At 45.7% G+C, this 19,449-nt stretch overlaps 1 protein-coding gene across 1 annotated transcript in view; it reads right to left on the bottom strand.

The window, feature by feature from the left end:
• Positions 1 to 19,449, bottom strand: part of LOC139232368 (protein FAM149A-like) — a 187,919-nt gene that overhangs the window by 22,883 nt on the left and 145,587 nt on the right. The window contains exons 9-12 of the mRNA XM_070862570.1: positions 19,284 to 19,387; positions 7,201 to 7,428; positions 3,463 to 3,567; positions 401 to 524 (exon numbers count right to left, since the gene is read on the bottom strand). Coding sequence (XP_070718671.1) covers positions 401 to 524; positions 3,463 to 3,567; positions 7,201 to 7,428; positions 19,284 to 19,387 — 561 coding nt within the window. The remainder of the gene's footprint in view (positions 1 to 400; positions 525 to 3,462; positions 3,568 to 7,200; positions 7,429 to 19,283; positions 19,388 to 19,449) is intronic.

The following is a 19,449-nucleotide window of genomic DNA, read 5'->3' as shown; positions in this document are numbered from 1 at the left end:
TGCCAGAAATTTCTCCACTTTTCTCTGTTTTCTCACAAATATGGTGACATGCTGGCAAGCCGTTCTCTGGTATCTCACCAAGTGGTCATTTTGCATGTGTACGCCTAGACAAAGTGATTATTATCCATGGGGAGCAGCGCAGCAAAGCCCAAATTGATCCTCACCAAATGTCCAGGGATGCAAATTTTACAGTAAGGGGTTATTGATGGTTATGATCAGTAGTGGGAATTCAGTCTAATTTCAGCCCACCCAAGCCCAGGGCCACTGAAGTTAGTTATGAGCTCCCAGCAACACCTTGGTCGAGATATCCTAAAACAGCACTGACATAATTATGTCATTTGGTGATAATGACACAGATTTAACTGACAAAACATGAAGCTATCAAAGCCTTCCATCTTACCAGCTGGTGTCTTGACCCAGGCATGGAAAGGTGCGTTTCTGCTGACTCTGAATTAATGGGTGGCAATTGGTTATTACGAGTAGTCTGGACTGGAGGAGAGGATAACCAATCAGTGCCAGTGTGTCTGAACAGATGAGAATTAGAAACCTCATTAGCATAGTAGCAATATTGCATGCAGTTAAAATCAGGTGTCCTTATGATACTGTTTAACACTTCCATTGCTGAATGATCAGCTGCACAGTACAAAAATTGTCAATAAAAGAAAAAAACAGTTCAAATGATCTATTAATGATATATTGCTGGGATAGTAATGTCCAATTTTATACTACTTATTGAAATTTCATTTATTGACTAAATGTAAAATAATAGCTACTTATATTGAAATTAAAAGGTTGTAATCTGACAGAGGTTTCAATTAATATTCAAAATAATGACAGTAAGCTTGAACAGATTATAACTATCATCTAAATGTCAAGATTCATTTAAAGCCTTGAAAGTAACTTTCTGGGAATGATTATTTAAATATATTATTAATTGCTTAAGATTATATGGAGGAGTTTTATATTGTACTAATTTGTTCCCCTGCCAGGTGTAGTTGCCAGTACAGTATTGGCTGACTGTCAGTAATATACAATAATATTCATACCAATAAAAGGGGTGAAGAGAACACTAGAAATAAGCATAACTGTCGGAGTCAAATTTAACAATTAATAATTTCTTTCTGTATTAATAGGGTTATGACAAAAAATTAAAATTTCTTAAAGATGCAAATATAGTTGAAACTAAAAATGAATGAAAACTGGTCAATATGTTGAATGATTACTCAGTAGAAGTACTCACTAGTACTATGCCACCCATTATAGCAGAAACAACAACAAAACAAAAGAGAACTGCAGAGATCTCCCAGTCTACTGGCCTATATTTATCCTTTAACCAACATTTCGAAAACCATGGGACCATGCAGTCTGCAATTTGTCTGCTACATTACAACAATGGCTATATTTCGACAAATGCAACTGCAAGTTCATTCTTTCTTAATGTAGTAAGTGGTAGCAGGAGCAGATGCTGCCTCACCAACCTCTGACTTATTTGAGGAAATTACATGGCAACTGCATGTTGGAAAGTCCGATTATTTAGTGTAGTAGACTTCCATAAAATGTTGGATAAAATTTCAGAGGAAAGGCTGCTACACAACCTTAAAGCAGCAGATATTTAGGTAAAACTTGGGATCTGGAAAACGAAGCTGCGGAAATAAAGAAAGTAGTAGGTACTACCGAGGCTGGGCACATTTACTTTTACATAAAATTACATAAAATTTACAGCACAGAAACAGACCATTCAGCCTAACTGATCAATGCCAATGTTTATACTCCCCATGAACCTCTACATAGAGGACCTGGATTTAGGAACACAATGTAAATTTGTCAAATTCACAGATGATATCAAACTGGAGGGGAGGGACGGGGTGGGGGGGGGGGAGGAGGTGGTGGTGGCATGGGTTCCTCGCCAGCCTCCTCGTCCTCATCCTTGTCGTGCTCCGCCTCCTCCTCCCCTCTCTCCTGAGGTGGTCCTGCAGTCCTCAGTGGCAAATCCTGTTCCCTCATGTTGACTAAGTTGTGTAGCATGTAGCACACCACATTGAACTCAAAGACCTGCTGAGGGGAGTATTGCAGGCAGCGTCCAGGCATCGGAATTGTCTGTTCAATGATTTTGCATGTGGCTATATGGCTCGCATTATAGCAATGCTCGGCTTCTGTCTGAGGATTCCCGAGGGGGGTCATGAGCCAGGTGGCGAGGCCGTAACCTTTGTCCCCCAGCATCCAGCTCTGGCCTTGTGGTTGACCCTCGAACAAGCAAGAGACACTGCTCTCACACAAGATGAAAGCATCATGAATGTCCCTGGATATTGGGCATTTATTGCCATGATGCGCTGAGTATGGTCGCTGATGATCTGTACATTCATGGAGTGAAACCTTTCGGTTTCAGTAAACCTCTGGATTGAGTAAAAGTGCTCGCAGGGTGATGTGCGTACAGTCAATGGCACCCTGAACCTTGGGGAAGCCAGCAATTCATCCAAAACCCACAGTCCTCTCATTCTGTGCCTCCTTGGTCATTGGGAAGTTTATGAAGTCCATCCTGCATGTGTACAGTGCAGTAATCACCTGGCGAATGCAGCAATGTGTAGCGTACTGCGAGATGGAGCACATGTCCCCTGCTGATGCCTGAAAGGAGCCGGAGGCATAGAAGGCAAGTGCCACAGTCACCTTCACCTTGACGGGCAGTGCAGTCCTGTTGGTGCTGGTAGGCTGTAGGTCTGTCTTTATGAGCTGTGACCACCTCTTTTCAGAAGCACAGCCTTCTAATGAATTGTGCCTCAGAGAGCTGCTGGTATGAGTGCTGTTGCCTGTAAATTCGTGGGACCTCTTCGATTACGCTCAATAGGCTCAGCAATAAGCCTTCTTCCAGCTCGACGCTGCATAGAACAAGCAGCCAGGAATAGTGGCTGACATAGTACAGACCCCATTTTTTTTTTTTAAATGTCCTTAAAATATCCTTTAAAACTATAAACTCACATAAAACTTCACTGTGTAAAACGCAACCTTCCCTCTCCCAATCTTTTGATGCACTGAACTTCTGCTCCGTTTTCAAGATAGTGCTGTTAGCACCGGGTGCGCCCTGGGTTGGACTGATTTTCTCGGCCGGGTTTCTGGGCGGACAGTAAAAAGGGTGAAATCGCCGAATTTTCCGCCTGGGGCGATAGCGCAGCGACGCACGCCAATTGACATCATCCAAACGGTGAAAACATCAGATGGGTGCTATATTTTAGCACGGTCGCAAAACCACTGCCAGAATTTCCACCCAGGCGCAAAATGTTGTGCCAACATTTAGCATCAAAAAATTAGTTTTTGCGCTTCGCCCAGGCGGAAAACCAGTCGCAAATCTGTCGAAAATGTAGCCCTTTAAGTAATGTATTATACCAGTTAATTGATGATGGATTGGACAGCCTGCTATTCTCAATTCAGGACTAGTGCAGAAAAAGTCTGATTATTATTTAATCTTACCTCTTTAGTGTGAAGTGTTGATATAATTGGTGCCTTGCTCCATTGTGGACTTTTGCAGTGATTTCAACATATTGACTGCTCTTGTAAGTTATCGAAGTGTTTGCACTATGAGATAAGCGGAAATATCACTTTGGTATATCCAGTGGATATTTGCACAATAATGTGCATTTATTAGGAACAGTGAATGTTGTGGATTGCTTGACAAATTGAGGGCTTTTCCTTCAACAAAGTGAAAGTTGTTGGAAGGATTTCTAATCTCAGTGCCTGAGATTTTGGGTGGGAAAATGAAAGTGTGTTTAATGAGACTGTACACTTGAATGTTTCAATCTGTCTGGTAGTACTTTGTCGTTTCTGTAATCTTCAGGTCAATAGTTTACCATCATTAGCCTCAATATTTGTGTAATACTTTGGATTAATATAAATGTGAAAATATTCAACCTGCTTCATTAACAAAAGGCCAGCTATTATTATATTGTACCAGTTCTATTTTATTTTGCGCAATACAACTCATTAAATAATTGACATATAAATAAAGTATGGAATGTGAAATATTTGCCATTTTCTGGTGCACGGTTACAAGAATCAGTTCCATTATATCATATTTGTAAGCCTTCCCTCATCTTTCGCCTGCCGCTATTTCAGCAGTGTGCTGTCCCTCATTTACAGTAAACTGATGGATTAAATATTCCTGACTGTGCTGAAGCTAGGGATGAGACTAAAAATCTCACATCACTGTACATCTTTTCAGAGCACAGGGGCCACGTAATGGCTGGAAGGCAATCTCTGGAATATTTAAAAGCAAAAATCTTTAGAAAGGTGAATTTAACATTTATGTATCATTAGCTGACAGTACTCGAAGGGCGACTTACAAATATGACGAAGGAGCCTTCCTTGAAGTACTCCTTTGAACTTCTTTTTGTGATTTGTAAAACGCAAAACAAATAGAATTCTTCTCACTGTGGTGCAACATAATCATCTGGACTGACCTGTAGCACACTCAGAGCTTCTTTTTGTTGCTTTCTTTTCCAATTTTCTTCCCTTTTCTGAAACTTGACTCAGTTGGTAGGATTCTTGTCTCCCCACTCCAGAACTTGGCCAAATGACCTCAGCTGACACTCCAGGGTAGTATTGAGGGAGTGTTATATAGTTAGAGGTGCCATTTTTCACATAAGATGTTAAGCCAAGGCCCAGTCTGCCTGCCCAAGTGGACATAAAAGCTCCCACTATTCAAGGAGTCTCCTGATGTTCTGGCTAACATTTCCCTCTCCACTAACACCACCAACAGATTTACCTGATCATTCATTCACTTGTTGTGTGAGAGATTTATGGTGTGCAAATTGGATTGCTACAAAGTAACAGTACTGCAAATGTAACATTTTGGATGTGATGAGGTGCTCTATAAATCCACCTTCTTTCTTCACACATAAAACTTCAGTAATCAATCATAGGTTGTCCCTTTATAAACTTATCCACCAGGAATTTCCTCAGGTGTTCTCCTGGTTCGCTACCGTAACTTTCATCATCATAGGCATTCCCTCGGGATCGAGGAAGACTTGCTTCCACTCTTAACATGAGTTCTTAGGTGGCTGTATAGTCCAATACGAGAACCACAGTTTCTGTCACAGGTGGGACAGATAATCGTTGAGGGAAAGGGTAGGCGGGGAGCCTGGTTTGCCGCACGCTCCTTCCACTGCCTGCACTTGATTTCTGCATGCTCTCGGCGACGATACTCAAGGAGCTCAGCGCCCTCCCAAATGCACTTCCTCCACTTAGGGCGGTCTATGGCCAAGGACTCCCAGGTGTCAGTGGGGATGTCGCACTTTATCAGGGAGGCTTTGAGGGTGTCCTTGTAACGTTTCCTCAGCCCACCTTTGGCTCGTTTGACGTGGACGAGTTCCGATAGAGCGCTTGCTTTGGGAGTCTCATATCTGGCATGTGAACTATGTGGCCTGCCCAGCAGGGCTGATCAAGTGTGGTCAGTGCTTCAAAGCTGTGGATGTTGGCCTGGACGAGGACGCTAATGTTTGTGCGTCTGTCCTCCCAGGGGATTTGCAGGCTCTTGCAGAGACATCGCTGGTGGTATTTCTCCAGCGACTTGAGGTGTCTACTGTACATGGTCCACGTCTCTGAGCCATACAGGAGGGCGGGTATTACTACGATCTTGTAGACCATGAGCTTGGTGACAGTTTTGAGGGACTGATCTTCAAACACTCTTTTCCTCAGGCGGCTGAAGGCTGCACTGGCGCGGTGGAGGCGGTGTTGGATCTCATCATCGATTCCTGCTCTTGTTGATATGAGGCTCCTGAGATAGGGGAAGTGGTCCACGTTGTCCAGGGCCACGCCGTGGATCTTGATGTTTGGGGGCAGTGCTGTGCGGCGAGGACAGGCTGGTGTAGGACCTTTGTCTTACTAATGTTTAGCGTAAGGCCCATGCTTTCATATGCCTCAGTAAATACGTCGACTATGTCCTGGAGTTCAGCCTCTGTGAGTGCACAGATGCAGGCGTCGTCCGCGTACTGTAGTTCGACGACAGAGGTTGGAGTGGTCTTGGACCGGGTCTGAGACGGCGAAGGTTGAACAACTTCACATGAAGATCAACAGAAATCCCAGATAATCCACATAAATGAGGTTATGCCACGCAATCAGGAGAACCACTAATGGAAGTTCCTGATGAAATTTCATAAAAATGTGTGAACATCAGTGCGTGACTAATAGGGGGCACGCTGGCATTCATTGTCCACACAGATAGCCACTGGTGATACAAAACAGAAAAGAATTCCAACACAGGTCTGAAACAATGATATTGCCCCTGATTTTGCAATCAGTGGCGAAGGAACGGTGCTCAATGTTGACCTCGAAAAAAGCTTCCCACAAAGGTTAGAAGGCTCTAGAATGTAGATTTCCTCTATTCTGATGTCACTTTGAATTTGGCACCATCTATAGGGGATCTGTGGTGTCCAGCAATAGGGCAGGCAATAGGCAGGCTGATCAGCCAATCAGAGTGAAGAATTCTCACAGACAGCAAAGCACGAAGTAAAAAGCAGGGAATATCATTCACATTTAAATCATTGTACAGAAAGTAAAATAAAGATTGGGACATACATATGGGATTACGGGTGAAGCTTAAATATCATAAAACAATCTTTAAATTGTTTTAAATTATTTAAAAATCTGAAATTTTTAAATGTCCTGCTGAGGGAATGGAATTCCACATTTGTAAAATTAGTGTTCGAGGGCCAGAGAGATTGTTCAGCAGTAATTATGACTTGGTGTGTCATTAAAAACTCAGTTACTCCTGATTTAACAAGACTTAACATTTTCATTGGTTTTTACAGTGAGGATAATGCGTAAATAGTTGAAGTTTATGTCAAATCAGTGATTGTGTGCCGATTCTATTGGCGAGGACTGCAATGGCACACCCTTTGGAGGAGCGGGTAATCACTGACAACAATTTTCAGATTTCAGTGTTTAACCGCGCAAGTGCAGATGCCAAAGGTAGCTGTCAGTTTTTCAGTGTGATGTCGGTAAGCACTGACAGTTGTGCCGTCATTATAACCACAAATTCTGGGCCATTATAATTATAAGTCTTAAGTCTAAGGCCAAGTGACTCCTAATTTAGCATTTTGGTTCATCTTGTTCAGATCACGACCTTCAAATCACTCCTATTCTCTCTCCACTTACACTGTTACTTATGAAACCTGAATTAAAGCATTACTGAAAAACAGAAATGCCACTTACAGTTTAGTTCCCCTAAGAATCTCATCGCTGTAGGCATTGGCTGCCTTCGACTTTAACAGCTCTGAACCAAGTGATGGCAGCTTACGCTGTGTAGCTGTCTTTCTTGAAGATGCCTGCATGATGCGGGATGCTGAGAGAACACCGTGATCTGTAGTCCGTCCCAGGCGATTTCTGATTGTGGACAAAATACTGGAACCTGTACTTAGCTGTTTTTCATCCTGGTCACACCTTTAAGAGGGAAAATAAAAATATTTAAAGATTATATCTGATAGATGACCATTGACAGCTCCCACAGGCCTATAAACGAAGATCTTACGAAAATACAGAGTGAGAACATACCATTGAGCCCCACTCCAACCAAAATACAATTGATTTTTCTATCATGAATTTTCCTCCCATACCACCTTTTGATTCCCTATTTTAGGGAACAATAATTTGCTTCCCTTAGCCATGCAGCGATTTAGGAAGGACAGTAGGGAGTGAAGGTTAGATCTGGATTTTGCAAAGGGACATAGATTAATATGTCCTTACTATACAGTACAAATGCACACGAGGCCCATACTAGACAGAATAGTCAGGATGGCCGAGCGGTCTAAGGTGCTGTGTGCAGGTCGCAATCGTCTCTGGAGGTGTGGGTTTGAATCTGACATTTCTTATTGTTTCTATATTCAAAAAGGAGTTAGATGTAGTCCTTACTACTAGGGGGATCAAGAGGTATGCGAGAAAGCAGGAATGGGGTACTGAAGTTGCATGTTCAGCCATGAACTCATTGAATGGCGGTGCAGGCTCGAAGGGCCGAATGGCTACTCCTTCACCTATTTTCTATGTATGTTTCTAAGGTCACTCTGTGACCATTAACCTTTATTCGCCAGCACTGAAGTGGGGAAGTTGGGTGGAGCTTCCCCTTTTATACCTGAAAGTCCAGGTTAGGAGTGTCTCCCACGAGTTCACCACCTAGTGATCAGTGTTATCACGGTGTACAACTTAGGTCAGTTTATACATGGATTACAATGACAGTAGAATACATGACATCACCTCCCCCCCAAAGTCTTATTGGGATCACAGGTTGAGTCTCTCTGGTGGTTTACGCTCCCTTGTAGAGCGCCTGAGTTGGGGCTCCAGTTGTTGGGCGCTGGCCTGAGTGTCTGCTGTTTGCAGTGCCTCAGGCCTGTCCGGACTGCCCACAGTGACTGGGCTCTCCTCCACTTGGTTCCGGTGTTCGGCCACCTGTGGAGGAGTGAACTCTACATCGTGTTCTTCCTCTGCTTCTACTATGGGGTTGCTGAACCTCCTTTTTGTTTGATCCACGTGTTTGCGGCAGATTTGTCCATTGGTAAGTTTAACTACCAGAATCCTATTCCCCTCTTTGGCAATCACATTGCCTGCAACCCATTTGGGCCCTGCAGCGTAGTTGAGGACAAAGACAGGGTCATTGACATCAATACATCGCGCCCTTGCATTCCCATCATGGTTGTCACATTGTGACCGGCGCCTGCTCTCAGCAATTTCTTTCATGGCGGGGTGTATAAGGGATAACCTGGTTTTGAGCGTCCTTTCAATTAGCAGCTCTGCGGATGGGACCCCTGTGAGGGAGTGTGGTCAGGATCTATTGGCCAACAGGAGGTGTGATAAGCGGCTTTGTAGGGAACCCACTTGGATTCTGAGCATCCCCTGTTTGATTATCTGCACTGCTTGTTCCGTCTGGCCGTTTGAGGCCGGCTTGAACGGTGCCGTTCTGACATGGTTGATACCATTTCCTGCCATGAAGACCTGGAATTCAATGCTTGTAAAGCACAGGCCATTGTCGCTGACCAAGACGTCCGGTAGACCATGGGCGGCGAACATTGCCTGTAGACTTTCTACTGTGGCCGAGGATGTGCTTGAATTGAGAATGTCACACTCGATCCATTTGGAGTAGGCGTCTACTACAACCAAAAACATTTTTCCCATGAAAGGACCTGCGTAGTCCACATGGATGCGTGACCATGGCTTGGCGGGCCAGGACCAGGGGCTAAGGGTGGGTTTCCCTGGGTGCATTGCCCAGCTGGGCACACGTGTTGCACCTGCGAACACAAAGTTCCAGGTCTGCATCTATCCCTGGCCACCAAATGTGTGACCTGGCAATTGCCTTCATCATGACAATGCCCGGGTGCTCATTGTGGAGTTCTCGGATGAGCGCCTCCCGGCCCATCTGGGGCATGACTACTCGGTTTCCCCACAGTAGGCAATCGGCCTGAATCGAGAGTTCATCCTTGCGCCTGTGAAATGGTTTAAATTCCTCAGGGCATGCCCCGTATGTGGCTGCCCAGTCTCCATTCAGGACACATTTCTTGACTAAAGACAGTAGCGGGTCTCTATTTGTCCAGACTTTGTTCTGACGGGCTGTCACGGGTGAGCCTTCACTTTCGAAAACTTCAACAGTCATGACCATCTCAGCAGCATGCTCGGTTGCCCCTCGGTGGTGGCTAGTGGGAGCCTGCTGAGTGCATCGGCGCAGTTTTCAGTGCCCGGTCTGTGCCGAATTGTGTAGTCATAGGCGGCTAACATGAGTGCCCACCTCTGTATGCGGGCTCACGCATTTGCATTTATGACCTTGTTGTCGGCCAAAAGGGACATTAGGGGTTTGTGATCTGTCTCCAGCTCAAATTTCCTGCCAAACAGGTACTGGTGCATTTTTTTTATTGCATGTACACATGCAAGCGCTTCCCTTTCTACCATCCCGTAGCCCATTTCTGCCTAGGACAGACTTCTGGAGGCATAAGCTACCTTGCTGCAACACACACCCGATCACATAGGACGACGCATCGCACGTTAAAACAAGTTTCTTACATGGGTCATATAGCATTAACAGATTGTTGGAGCATAACAAATTGCGTGCTCTGTGAAAAGCCCTTTCCTGGCTGTCCCCCCAGACCCATTCGTGACCTTTGCGTAGGAGCACGTGTAGCGGCTCTAACAGCGTGCTCAATTTGGGAAGAAAGTTACCAAAATAGTTCAGGAGCCCCAGGAACGAACGCAGCTCCGTCGTGTTACGGGGTCTGGGTGCTCTCTGGATCGCTTCCGTTTTGGACGCAGTAGGTCTGATCCCATCTGCTGCTAACCTCATCCCCAGGAATTCTACCTCTGGAGCTAGGAAGACGCACTTCGCCTTTTTCAGTCGCAGACCTACCCAGTCCAGTCTGCGTAGCACCTCCTCCAGGTTGTGTTCTTGAAAAACCACAGTTCTTGGAATCGACTTGAGGAGACTTTCCATGTTTCGTTGAAAGATCGCGGCGGCCGAGCGAATCCCGAACGGACATCTGTTGTACTCAAACAACCCCTTGTGTGTCGTGATGGTGGTCAGCTTCTTTGACTCACTCACCAGCTCCTGGGTCATGTAAGCTGAGGTCAGGTCCAATTTTGAAAAAAGTTTGCCACCGGATAGCGTCGCAAAGAGGTCCTCCGCTCTCGGCAGTGGGTACTGGTCTTGGAGTGACACCCGATTGATGGTGGCCTTGTAATCACCACATAGCCTGACCGACCCATCCGCCTTGAGCACCGGCACAATTGGGCTCGCCCATTCACTGAATTCGACTGGGGAGATGATGCCTTCCCTCAGCAGGCAGTCCAATTCGCCTTCTATCTTTTCCCGCATCACCTGGCCTTGTGGTATACTGGCCTGGCATCCGGGTTTATGTGAATCACTACCTTGGTCCCCATGAGAGTGCCAATGCAGGGTTGAAATAGTGAGTCAAATTTGTCCAGGACCTATGAGCATGATATTCGCTCCACAGAAGAAATTGCATTGACATCGCCCCATTTCCAGTTCATGACAGCAAGCCAACTCCTCCCCAGCAGTGCGGGATCATCACCCGGGACAATCCAGAGTGGTAACCTGTTCTCCGAATCTTTGTGGGTCACGACTACCGTGGCGCTGCCTCGCACCGGAATGATCTCCTTTGTATATGTCCGTAGCTGTGCGTCAATCGGCAATAATTTTGGCCTCCTGGCCTTGGCCGCCCACAACTTATCGAACTGTTTGATACTCATCAGAGACTGGCTGGCCCCCATGTCTAGCTCCATTGATACTGGGATGCCATTGAGAAGCACTTTCATCATTATCGGTGGCGTCCTGGTGTATGAACTGTATATGTGCTCCACATGAACTCGCTGAACTTCAGCTTCCAGCAATTTCCCCCTGTGTCCATTTGGCCTCGTAGGGCTTACATCGGGCCCGTCCTCCTCGTACATCAACCTGGCTGCAGGCTTCCTGCACATACGCGCCAAGTGACTGCTGACGTAGCAATTTCTGCAGGTATTGCTGATACCTGCAAGCTTTGGCTGTGTGTTTGCCTCCACACCTCCAACATGAGCCGTTGTTGGAAACAAAAGGTCCATTGCCAGTCAATCGTCTCTGACTGTCTCTGTAACTGTCCTTAAACGCACCATTGACAGGTGTTGATGGCCCCATTACTGGCCACATTGTCCCTTGCGATGGCATGAATCGCTGTTCATCTAGCCATTGTCTCTGTTGAATTCCCCCTTTGGGTTCAACTACATGCTCGGGCATGTCCGATTGCCCCTGTCTGCCTGGAGAACTGTGTGCCACGTTAACAATGTTGACTCCCTGTCCATTTGCTGCATTTAAACCAAGATTTTTGTCAAACATCATTCTGGTCTCTTCCTCCCCTGAGATAAATGTCTGGGCCATCAAAGCCGCCGTTTCCAGGGTTAAGTCTTTGGTCTCAATCAGTTTCCTGAAAACCCCAGCGTGCCTGATGCCCTCAATAAAAAAAGTCTCACAGCAACTCTGCTCTGCATGCATCTGGGAACTTACATAGACTCGCCAGTTGCCGGAGGTCTGCGACGAAGTCTGGAACGCTTTGCCCTTCTCGCTGCCGGTGTGTGTAAAACCGGTGTCTCGCCATGTGCATGCTGCTTGCCGGTTTAAAGTGTTCCCCGATCAACTTACTGAGCTCTTCAAAAGTCTTGTCCGCCGGCTTCTCTGGCGCTAGAAGGTCCTTCATCAGGGAGCACGTTCTGGATCCACAAACCGGCGGGAGATGAGCCCTGCGTTTGTCGGCCGAATCCTGTCCCAACCATTCCTTAGTGACGAAACTTTGCTGTAGTCTCTCAATAAAATCGTCCCAATCATCACCAACACAGTACCTCTCGTCTGTGCTGCTAGTGGCCATACTCGCGTGGTTTAAATCCCAGTTTCTCGTCGCCAATAATATGTCCTTCCTATACAGTATAAATGCACACGAGGCCCATAATAGAAAGAAGGTCACTCTGTGACTAGTAACCTTTATTAGCCAGCACTGAATTGATGAAGATGGGTGGAACTTCCCCTTTTATACCTGGAAGTCCAGGTTAGGTGTGTCTCCCACAAGTTCACCACCTAGTGGTCAGTGTTCTCACGGTATACAACTTAGGTCAGTTTAATTGATTACAATGACAGTAGAATATATGACATAGATAAAGTGGGTAAAACTATGGCAGATGGAGCGTGATGTGGACAAGTGTGACGCCATTCACTTTGACGATAAATCAGAGTATTTGTTTAATGGTTATTGGGGCTAGATATTTGGTAGCGCCCCAGTTGGAGCATTGAGTTTTGAAAAGTTGAAAAAGTAGCGCCAAGCGCTAATCATTCTTTCCTCCAGCGATATTCAGTTTTAGCGCTCCAAGAGGGAAATGGAGTGCTAAATCAAGTGCTAACTATTTCTCTTAGCGTGCTAAAGTCCGAGAGCAGGGCGGTAGCGGCAGAGCGCTAAACAATTTCGAATGCATTGGTAACGACATGAGAGGCTGCTTCCCTCGCTTAAAGGGAAGGGCTAATGATGCTGCATAAGCTAGTTGTCGGCAGCTCTGTTTTGCAAAGTGACCTGCGCAACTGCCATTACAGTCCCAATCACTCTCACAAAGTGGAGGGCTTGGCCATCTTGCACTAGTGGAATATGAAAATCTTTGTGCAGGCACCAGACTGGTGCAAATAATAAAGGTTGCACTAGCTGAAAACCATTTCCTTTAGTACCACTCCCCAAGCGGCCAGCCGAGTTCACAATGCCTCTTCTTGCTGGCGTTATTGACGCACGGCGATATAGCAGTGGGCGAGAGTCAATTTTACATCTGGAGTGAAAACGGGGCGCTGCGCACTTTATAACCTCATGATTTACGAGGCGTTAAAGGCCCAGGCACGACGAGTTAGAGCTAGCACTAAACCGGCACTGAAGTTTGCGGGTGTCGCTGCATTCGCCATGCTCAGTCGCTACCCCCTTAGCGTCACCCCCCTGCCCGACGTTAATGGGAGGCGCTAACATACTGAATTTCTAGACCTAGGAATTGTAGGGGAGCAATAAGATTTGGGAGTCCAAATACACAAATCATTTAAAGTTTGTAGATAGGTACAAAAAACTATTTTTAATAAAGGCTAATGGAATGTTGGTCTTTGTCTCAAGGGGGCTGGAATACAAAAGGGAGGAAGTTATGCTTCAAGCCCCATCTGGAGTACTGTGTTCAGTTTGGGCACCACACGTGAGGAGGCATATATTGGCCTCATAGAGGGTGCAGCACAGATACACCTGAATCATACAGAGGCTTAAACAATTAAGTTATGAGGAAAGATTGCATAAACTTGGCTTGTATTCCCTTGAGTCTAAAATCATTAGCGGTGATCTGATCAAGATGTTTAAAATGTTAAAAGAATTCGACAGGCTAGATACAGAGAAACTATTTCCTCTGATGGGGAAATCAAGAACTCCTACTCCTGTTCCTATGTTATTACATATCTCTATACCTCAATCTCACTTCTCAACCATAGCTTTTTTATTCATTCTTGGAATGTGGGCATCGCTGGCAAGTCCTATTTCATCTATGAAGGTGATGATAGGCCTTCTTCTTGAACCGCTACATGTAGCAGTTTGACTCAACCGAGTGGCTTGCTAGGCCACTTCAGAGGGCAGTTATGTTTCAACCACATTTTTGTGGGACTGGAGTTACATATTTATTCGTTCATGGGATGTCGGTATCGCTGGCAAGGTTCGCATTTATTGGCCATCTCTAATTGCCCTTGAGAAGGTAGTGGTGAGCTGCCTTTTTCAACCACTGCAGTCCATGTGGGACATATAGGCCAAACCACAAAAAGACAACAAGTTTCCTTCACTAAAGGACATTAGTGAACCAATGGATTTTTACAACAATCTGACAGCTTCATAGTCATCTATTTATTCAGAACATCTTTTTATTTCCAGAATTCAAATTCTCACATGGCCATGATGGGATTTGAACTAACATTGGGCCCAAGTTTCGGGCCGCGCCGTTCCCTGGACGCCCGTTTTTCGCGCCACCAAGTGCGCCTAAAAAAAACTCACCTATTCTCCGGCTCCCTGCTGGTCCTCTGGAGCTGGGCGCAGCGCAGCATGAGCTGTGGGGGGCGGAGCCAGGTCCCTGTGCTGAAAACAGTGCCGGGACCTCTGCACAGGCGCGCTACAGTGGGCGCACATGTGCAGTAGCTCCAGATGCCCAAAACTGTGTGGGAGGGGCCCGAAGCACGCAGCCCCTAGCCCTGGCCGAATAGCCTCACTGGGGCTACGTGGATAAGGCTCACCTCCCACGCCCAGCTCCTGCTTCCTCCCGACCCAACTCGACTCCTGCTCCCCCCCCACCCCACCGGACTGGACCCGACCTCCGCGACCCCCCCCCCCCCCCCGGCGACCCGACCTCCGCTCCTCCCCCCCAGCGACCCGACCTCCACGACTCCCGCCCCCCGACCTCCGCGACTCTCCCACCCGCCCCCCCGCCCCCCCGGACCCGGGACCCGACGCCACCTATCTGTAAAGCCTGAAGTCTTGGGCCCAGCCCGTTCAGCCTCCTTTTCCCTTCCTGACTCCTCCCTTCTCCTTCCCTCCCTCCCCCCTTCTCCTTCCCTCCCTCCCCCCCTTCTCCTTCCCTCCCTCCCCCCCCACTTCTCCTCCCCTCCCTCCCCCTTCTCCTCCCCTCCCTTCCCTCCCTCCCCTCTCCTTTTACCGTCTCCCTCCCTCCCTTCTTCTTTCCCCCCTCCCCCCCTCTCCTCCCCTCTCCCCCCCTCTCCTCCTTCTTCTCCCCCACCCCTCCTCCTTCTTCTCCCCCCCCACCTCCCTCCCTCCATCCTTCTCCCCCCCCCCTCGCTGTCAGAAACACAGACACTGACAGACAGAGAATGAGAGACACACACACACATAGACAGAGAGATAGAGACACTGACAGAGGCACACTGGGGGGGCCGTCCCAGCACGCTGTTGGAGGGCTCCCGGTGCTGCAGTCGGTAAGTAGAAAATGTTTTATTTATTGATTTTTTAATTTTTTAAAAATGTTTATTAATTTTTTTTGATTGATTTATTGTTTGATTTATTGATGTATTTATCATTTATTATTGATGATGGCTCTTTATTTGTAAAACTGAAGTGTTTAATGTTTGTAAACTTCCCTTTAAACCGCCCCCCCCCTCATTCCCTACGCCTGATTTGTAACCTACGCCTGATTTTCTAAGTGTAGACAAGGTTTTTCTGAGCGTACAAAAATCTACACTTACTCTATTCTAAGTTAGTTTGGAGTATGTTTTCACTGCCTAAACTTTCAAAACAGGTGTAAGTGGCCAGACACACCCACTTTTGAAAAAAAAATCTGTTCCAAACTGAAACTGTTCTAGCTGACTAGAACTGGAGCAAACTAAATGCCAAGAATTGCAATTTCTAAGATACTCCATTCTAAACCAGTTGCTCCAAAAAAACAGGAGCAACTCAGGCCGAAACTTGGCCCCTATGTCTGGATTATGCGTCCAGGCCTCTGGATTACTAGTCTAGAATAGACTCATAGAATGATTGCAGCACAGTAGGAGGCCATTCGGCCTGTCGAGTCTGTGCCAGCTTTCTGCAAGAGCACTTCAGCTAATCCCACTCCTCCGCCCTTTCCCCGTTACCCTGCAATTTTTTTTCCTTCAGGTACTTATCCAACTCCCTTTTGAAAGGCCCTATTGAATCTGCCTCCACTACCACTTTTGGGCAGTGCATTCCAGATCCTAACCACTCACTGTGTAAAGACGTTTTTCCTCATGTCATCTTTGGATCTTCTGCTAATCACCGTAACTCTGTGAACTCTAGTTCTCGACCCTTCCACCAATGGGAACAGTTTCTCTCCATCTACTCTGTCTAGACCCCTCATGATTATGAAGTCTAGTAGAGTCAATACGTTACGTACTCAATATCGGGTAAAGGTATCAATTGACCTCTAATCCGCTACCTTCTCAGCGTATGTCCACTATTCTATGGGGATTTTTTTTTTTTATAATCTCTAACCTGGCTTGAGGCTTGTGAATTTGTACTTGTGTTTGTACTGTGCCAAAATAATGCATTGTTTGTCAAGAGCTTTTCATGGAGTTTCTGGTTCATGAGATTTTCTCATTATAATCCACCACTGAAGTGTGTCACAGTCACTCAGAACATTTCCATCATCATCACTGACATTAGTTGATTGTTTAACTATACTTTCCTCCTACTAAAACTATAACCCTTGTAACCTACATTCCCATAGTTCTTGGAGGAACACATCAACATATTGCATACACAGAGCGGGAAGAGTGACTTCATCTTTAAAAATAGTGAAATTTAAAGTGACAGAGTTACATTGTCAGTCAGAATTACAAAGCACAAATTCATTTAAGACTGAATCCACATGATTTATTTGTCATATTTATGGCCCTCAACGAAACAAGCATTTAGTTGTAGTCACAACAAAATGTGCATACTGCCATTTTGTTTGGGGTTGGTAAAATATGTGTGGAAAAAGGGCACTGAACCCTTTCTTTGGGCAAAAAGAGAAATACGGTCCACAGTTTAACAGGTGCTAAATATGGCTTTCAGTGAAACAATATTTTCAACAAAAGTGTTCAACGTCCTTTTATCATGGATTTTAACAACCCTGAAATAAAATGATTTGATCTGCTGGCTGGGCCTTTGAGATACGGCTACGTGGCATTTATTAAAAACACATTGATCTTATTGGGCCAGCTGTATAAGAAGGGGGATGGCATTCAAACTTACAGAAGGGGCAGGTGGCAATCCATCACAGGCCAGATCAGTTAAGGGTCTACGATAGTAAATACCTGGGAGGAGTTTGAGAAAAATCATTACGGCTTGAAAAAGAAAGCTAAAATAAGGTAGGAATATCACTCTACCTTAATTTATCGATAAAACACATGAATGGGAAATTAAATGATGTTAAATAAATAAAACAATACTCACTGTTGCAGAAAAGCATACTACTACACTGTTACATTGTTGTTTTTTTCTAACCTTACTCCAGATTACTTCAGCTCTCATATCTTAAAACACTCTCTCATGGATGTATCCTGTTTCGCGATACCTTCAACAATGTGTGTAATTTCTTTGAAATCCACATATCCTTTGGTAACGTGCCAGTAAAATGAAGAATAAACCCTGTCTGGTGATTGCTTTTGGCTACTGATTTAACCTCTGCAATAAAATCTAACTCAAGTCTTAGAAAGTGGTAAAGCATCACATCCCACTAAGTAATAAAGCAATCACAATGCAAGAACTAAGCTAATCCTTTGTAAATAGTTTTAAATTAATAGACAATATTATTCCTAGAAATTTTGGTCACTCTGGCAGCCTACTTAAGATCCTTAAAAATTCAAACTAATTTTTCTCTGTTCACAATTTTCAAACCGATTGGTTCCTTTTCAGAGATTTTCAAGCAAACTATTTTGTTTTGAAAAGATCAACTCATTTTATATCCTAGAATAGAGTTACTGGGATTGACTACATTTTAAATATCTCACTGAAATTTAGAAAGGAACCATCAGTCTTTCAATGATTTATCAACGTGCAGTGCAGTGCTATGGAGTGTAGGGACTCAGATTTTTCTTTTGATTCTTTTGATGAATCCTTTATGTCAGCGGAATCCTCCAGAAGTTACACCAAGAATAAGAATAACATTTATATTGCGCTTTTAATGTAAAAGAAACCCCACGGCACTTCACAAGGAGACTTATGGAAAACAGACATCGAGCTAAGAAAGGAGGGATTAGATGGGGTGGCTGAAAGCTTGGTGGATGAGTAGGGTTTTGTGGAGATTTGTGCAGGAGAGTGATGTTGAGAGGTGGAGTGGTTTAGGGAGGGAAGAGAAATGAAGGAAATATCCAATGAAAAATTGCTACTTAATTGCCACTCACACACCTCCTGGTGTCATACTAAGGAACAATATTTTCAGAGGCCTGGAAACAGGTTATTCACCCAATCCAGCTTCTTGTCCATGGAATGGCACATATATAGAAAGAATTGGACCAATATTACGTACCACCCCATTTGGCATGACAGGACTTTCAGCACCCAGCGCAGAAATCCCACCCCAGCAGCAAAATTAGGTTTACCGCAATGTCGGGCACTCCACTTCTTCTTGGAGGCAGTACTGGAGCAGTAAGCACGCGAATGTTGCAGCACTACGTGGCCTCTCTACGTAGCACTGATGTGAGCACAGGGCCATCCCCTTCCGTTAAAGGGGAGTACATGCCGCGAGCTCTGGACTGGGGCGAGGGGCCTCCATTAGGCCACCGGGGCTGTGGGGTGCCGTGGCCGCAGCCTGGCACAGAACCGGAGTGCCGGACGGCACCATCACGGCACAGACCCCGCGAAGTCAGCCCTTTAAATTTCACCCCGCAAGCGGAGTGCAGCCCGGTTTACAACCCACGAGGTTGGCGCCGACATCACACACGGGTGCCTCACAGGGCGCTGTCCAATTTCTGTCATCATGAGGCAAAATTGGAAAACGGGGCGCGAAAATGGGGCACTGTGAACGGCGAAGGCATCATTGCAGGAGGCGCGGTGGCCCAGTGCGCTACCGACGGGAGCGGGCGCTACCAGTTTTGCGCCTCCGCTAACTCCCGAGCAATTTCGCGTGAGCCGGTAGAACCCCCCGCCAGCGAGAAATTGTTTGCACTCCGTTAGCATGAGTCACAAACCATGAGAATTTCTCCCTCAATATTTATTAATGTTTACTTACAATAGTTTTCACACCACAAGCTACAAATTTCTGTCTGTAATACTCACTGTGCTCGTTCAGGTAATCCTGTATGTCTCTGCTGAAGTGGTTTGGCTTGAATTGTCATAACACCATTTAAATCATTACGATAAGTGCTTGTCATGCGATGAGCCTACAAGGTATGGCAGAAGAGTGCACATAATGTAACTATGTGACTGGCACTGATTTACTCAG

This window comes from Pristiophorus japonicus, chromosome 2 (genome assembly GCF_044704955.1).
Source record: "Pristiophorus japonicus isolate sPriJap1 chromosome 2, sPriJap1.hap1, whole genome shotgun sequence".
Taxonomy (NCBI): Eukaryota; Metazoa; Chordata; class Chondrichthyes; family Pristiophoridae; genus Pristiophorus; species Pristiophorus japonicus.
This window is presented reverse-complemented; position numbering and strand designations above follow the sequence as displayed.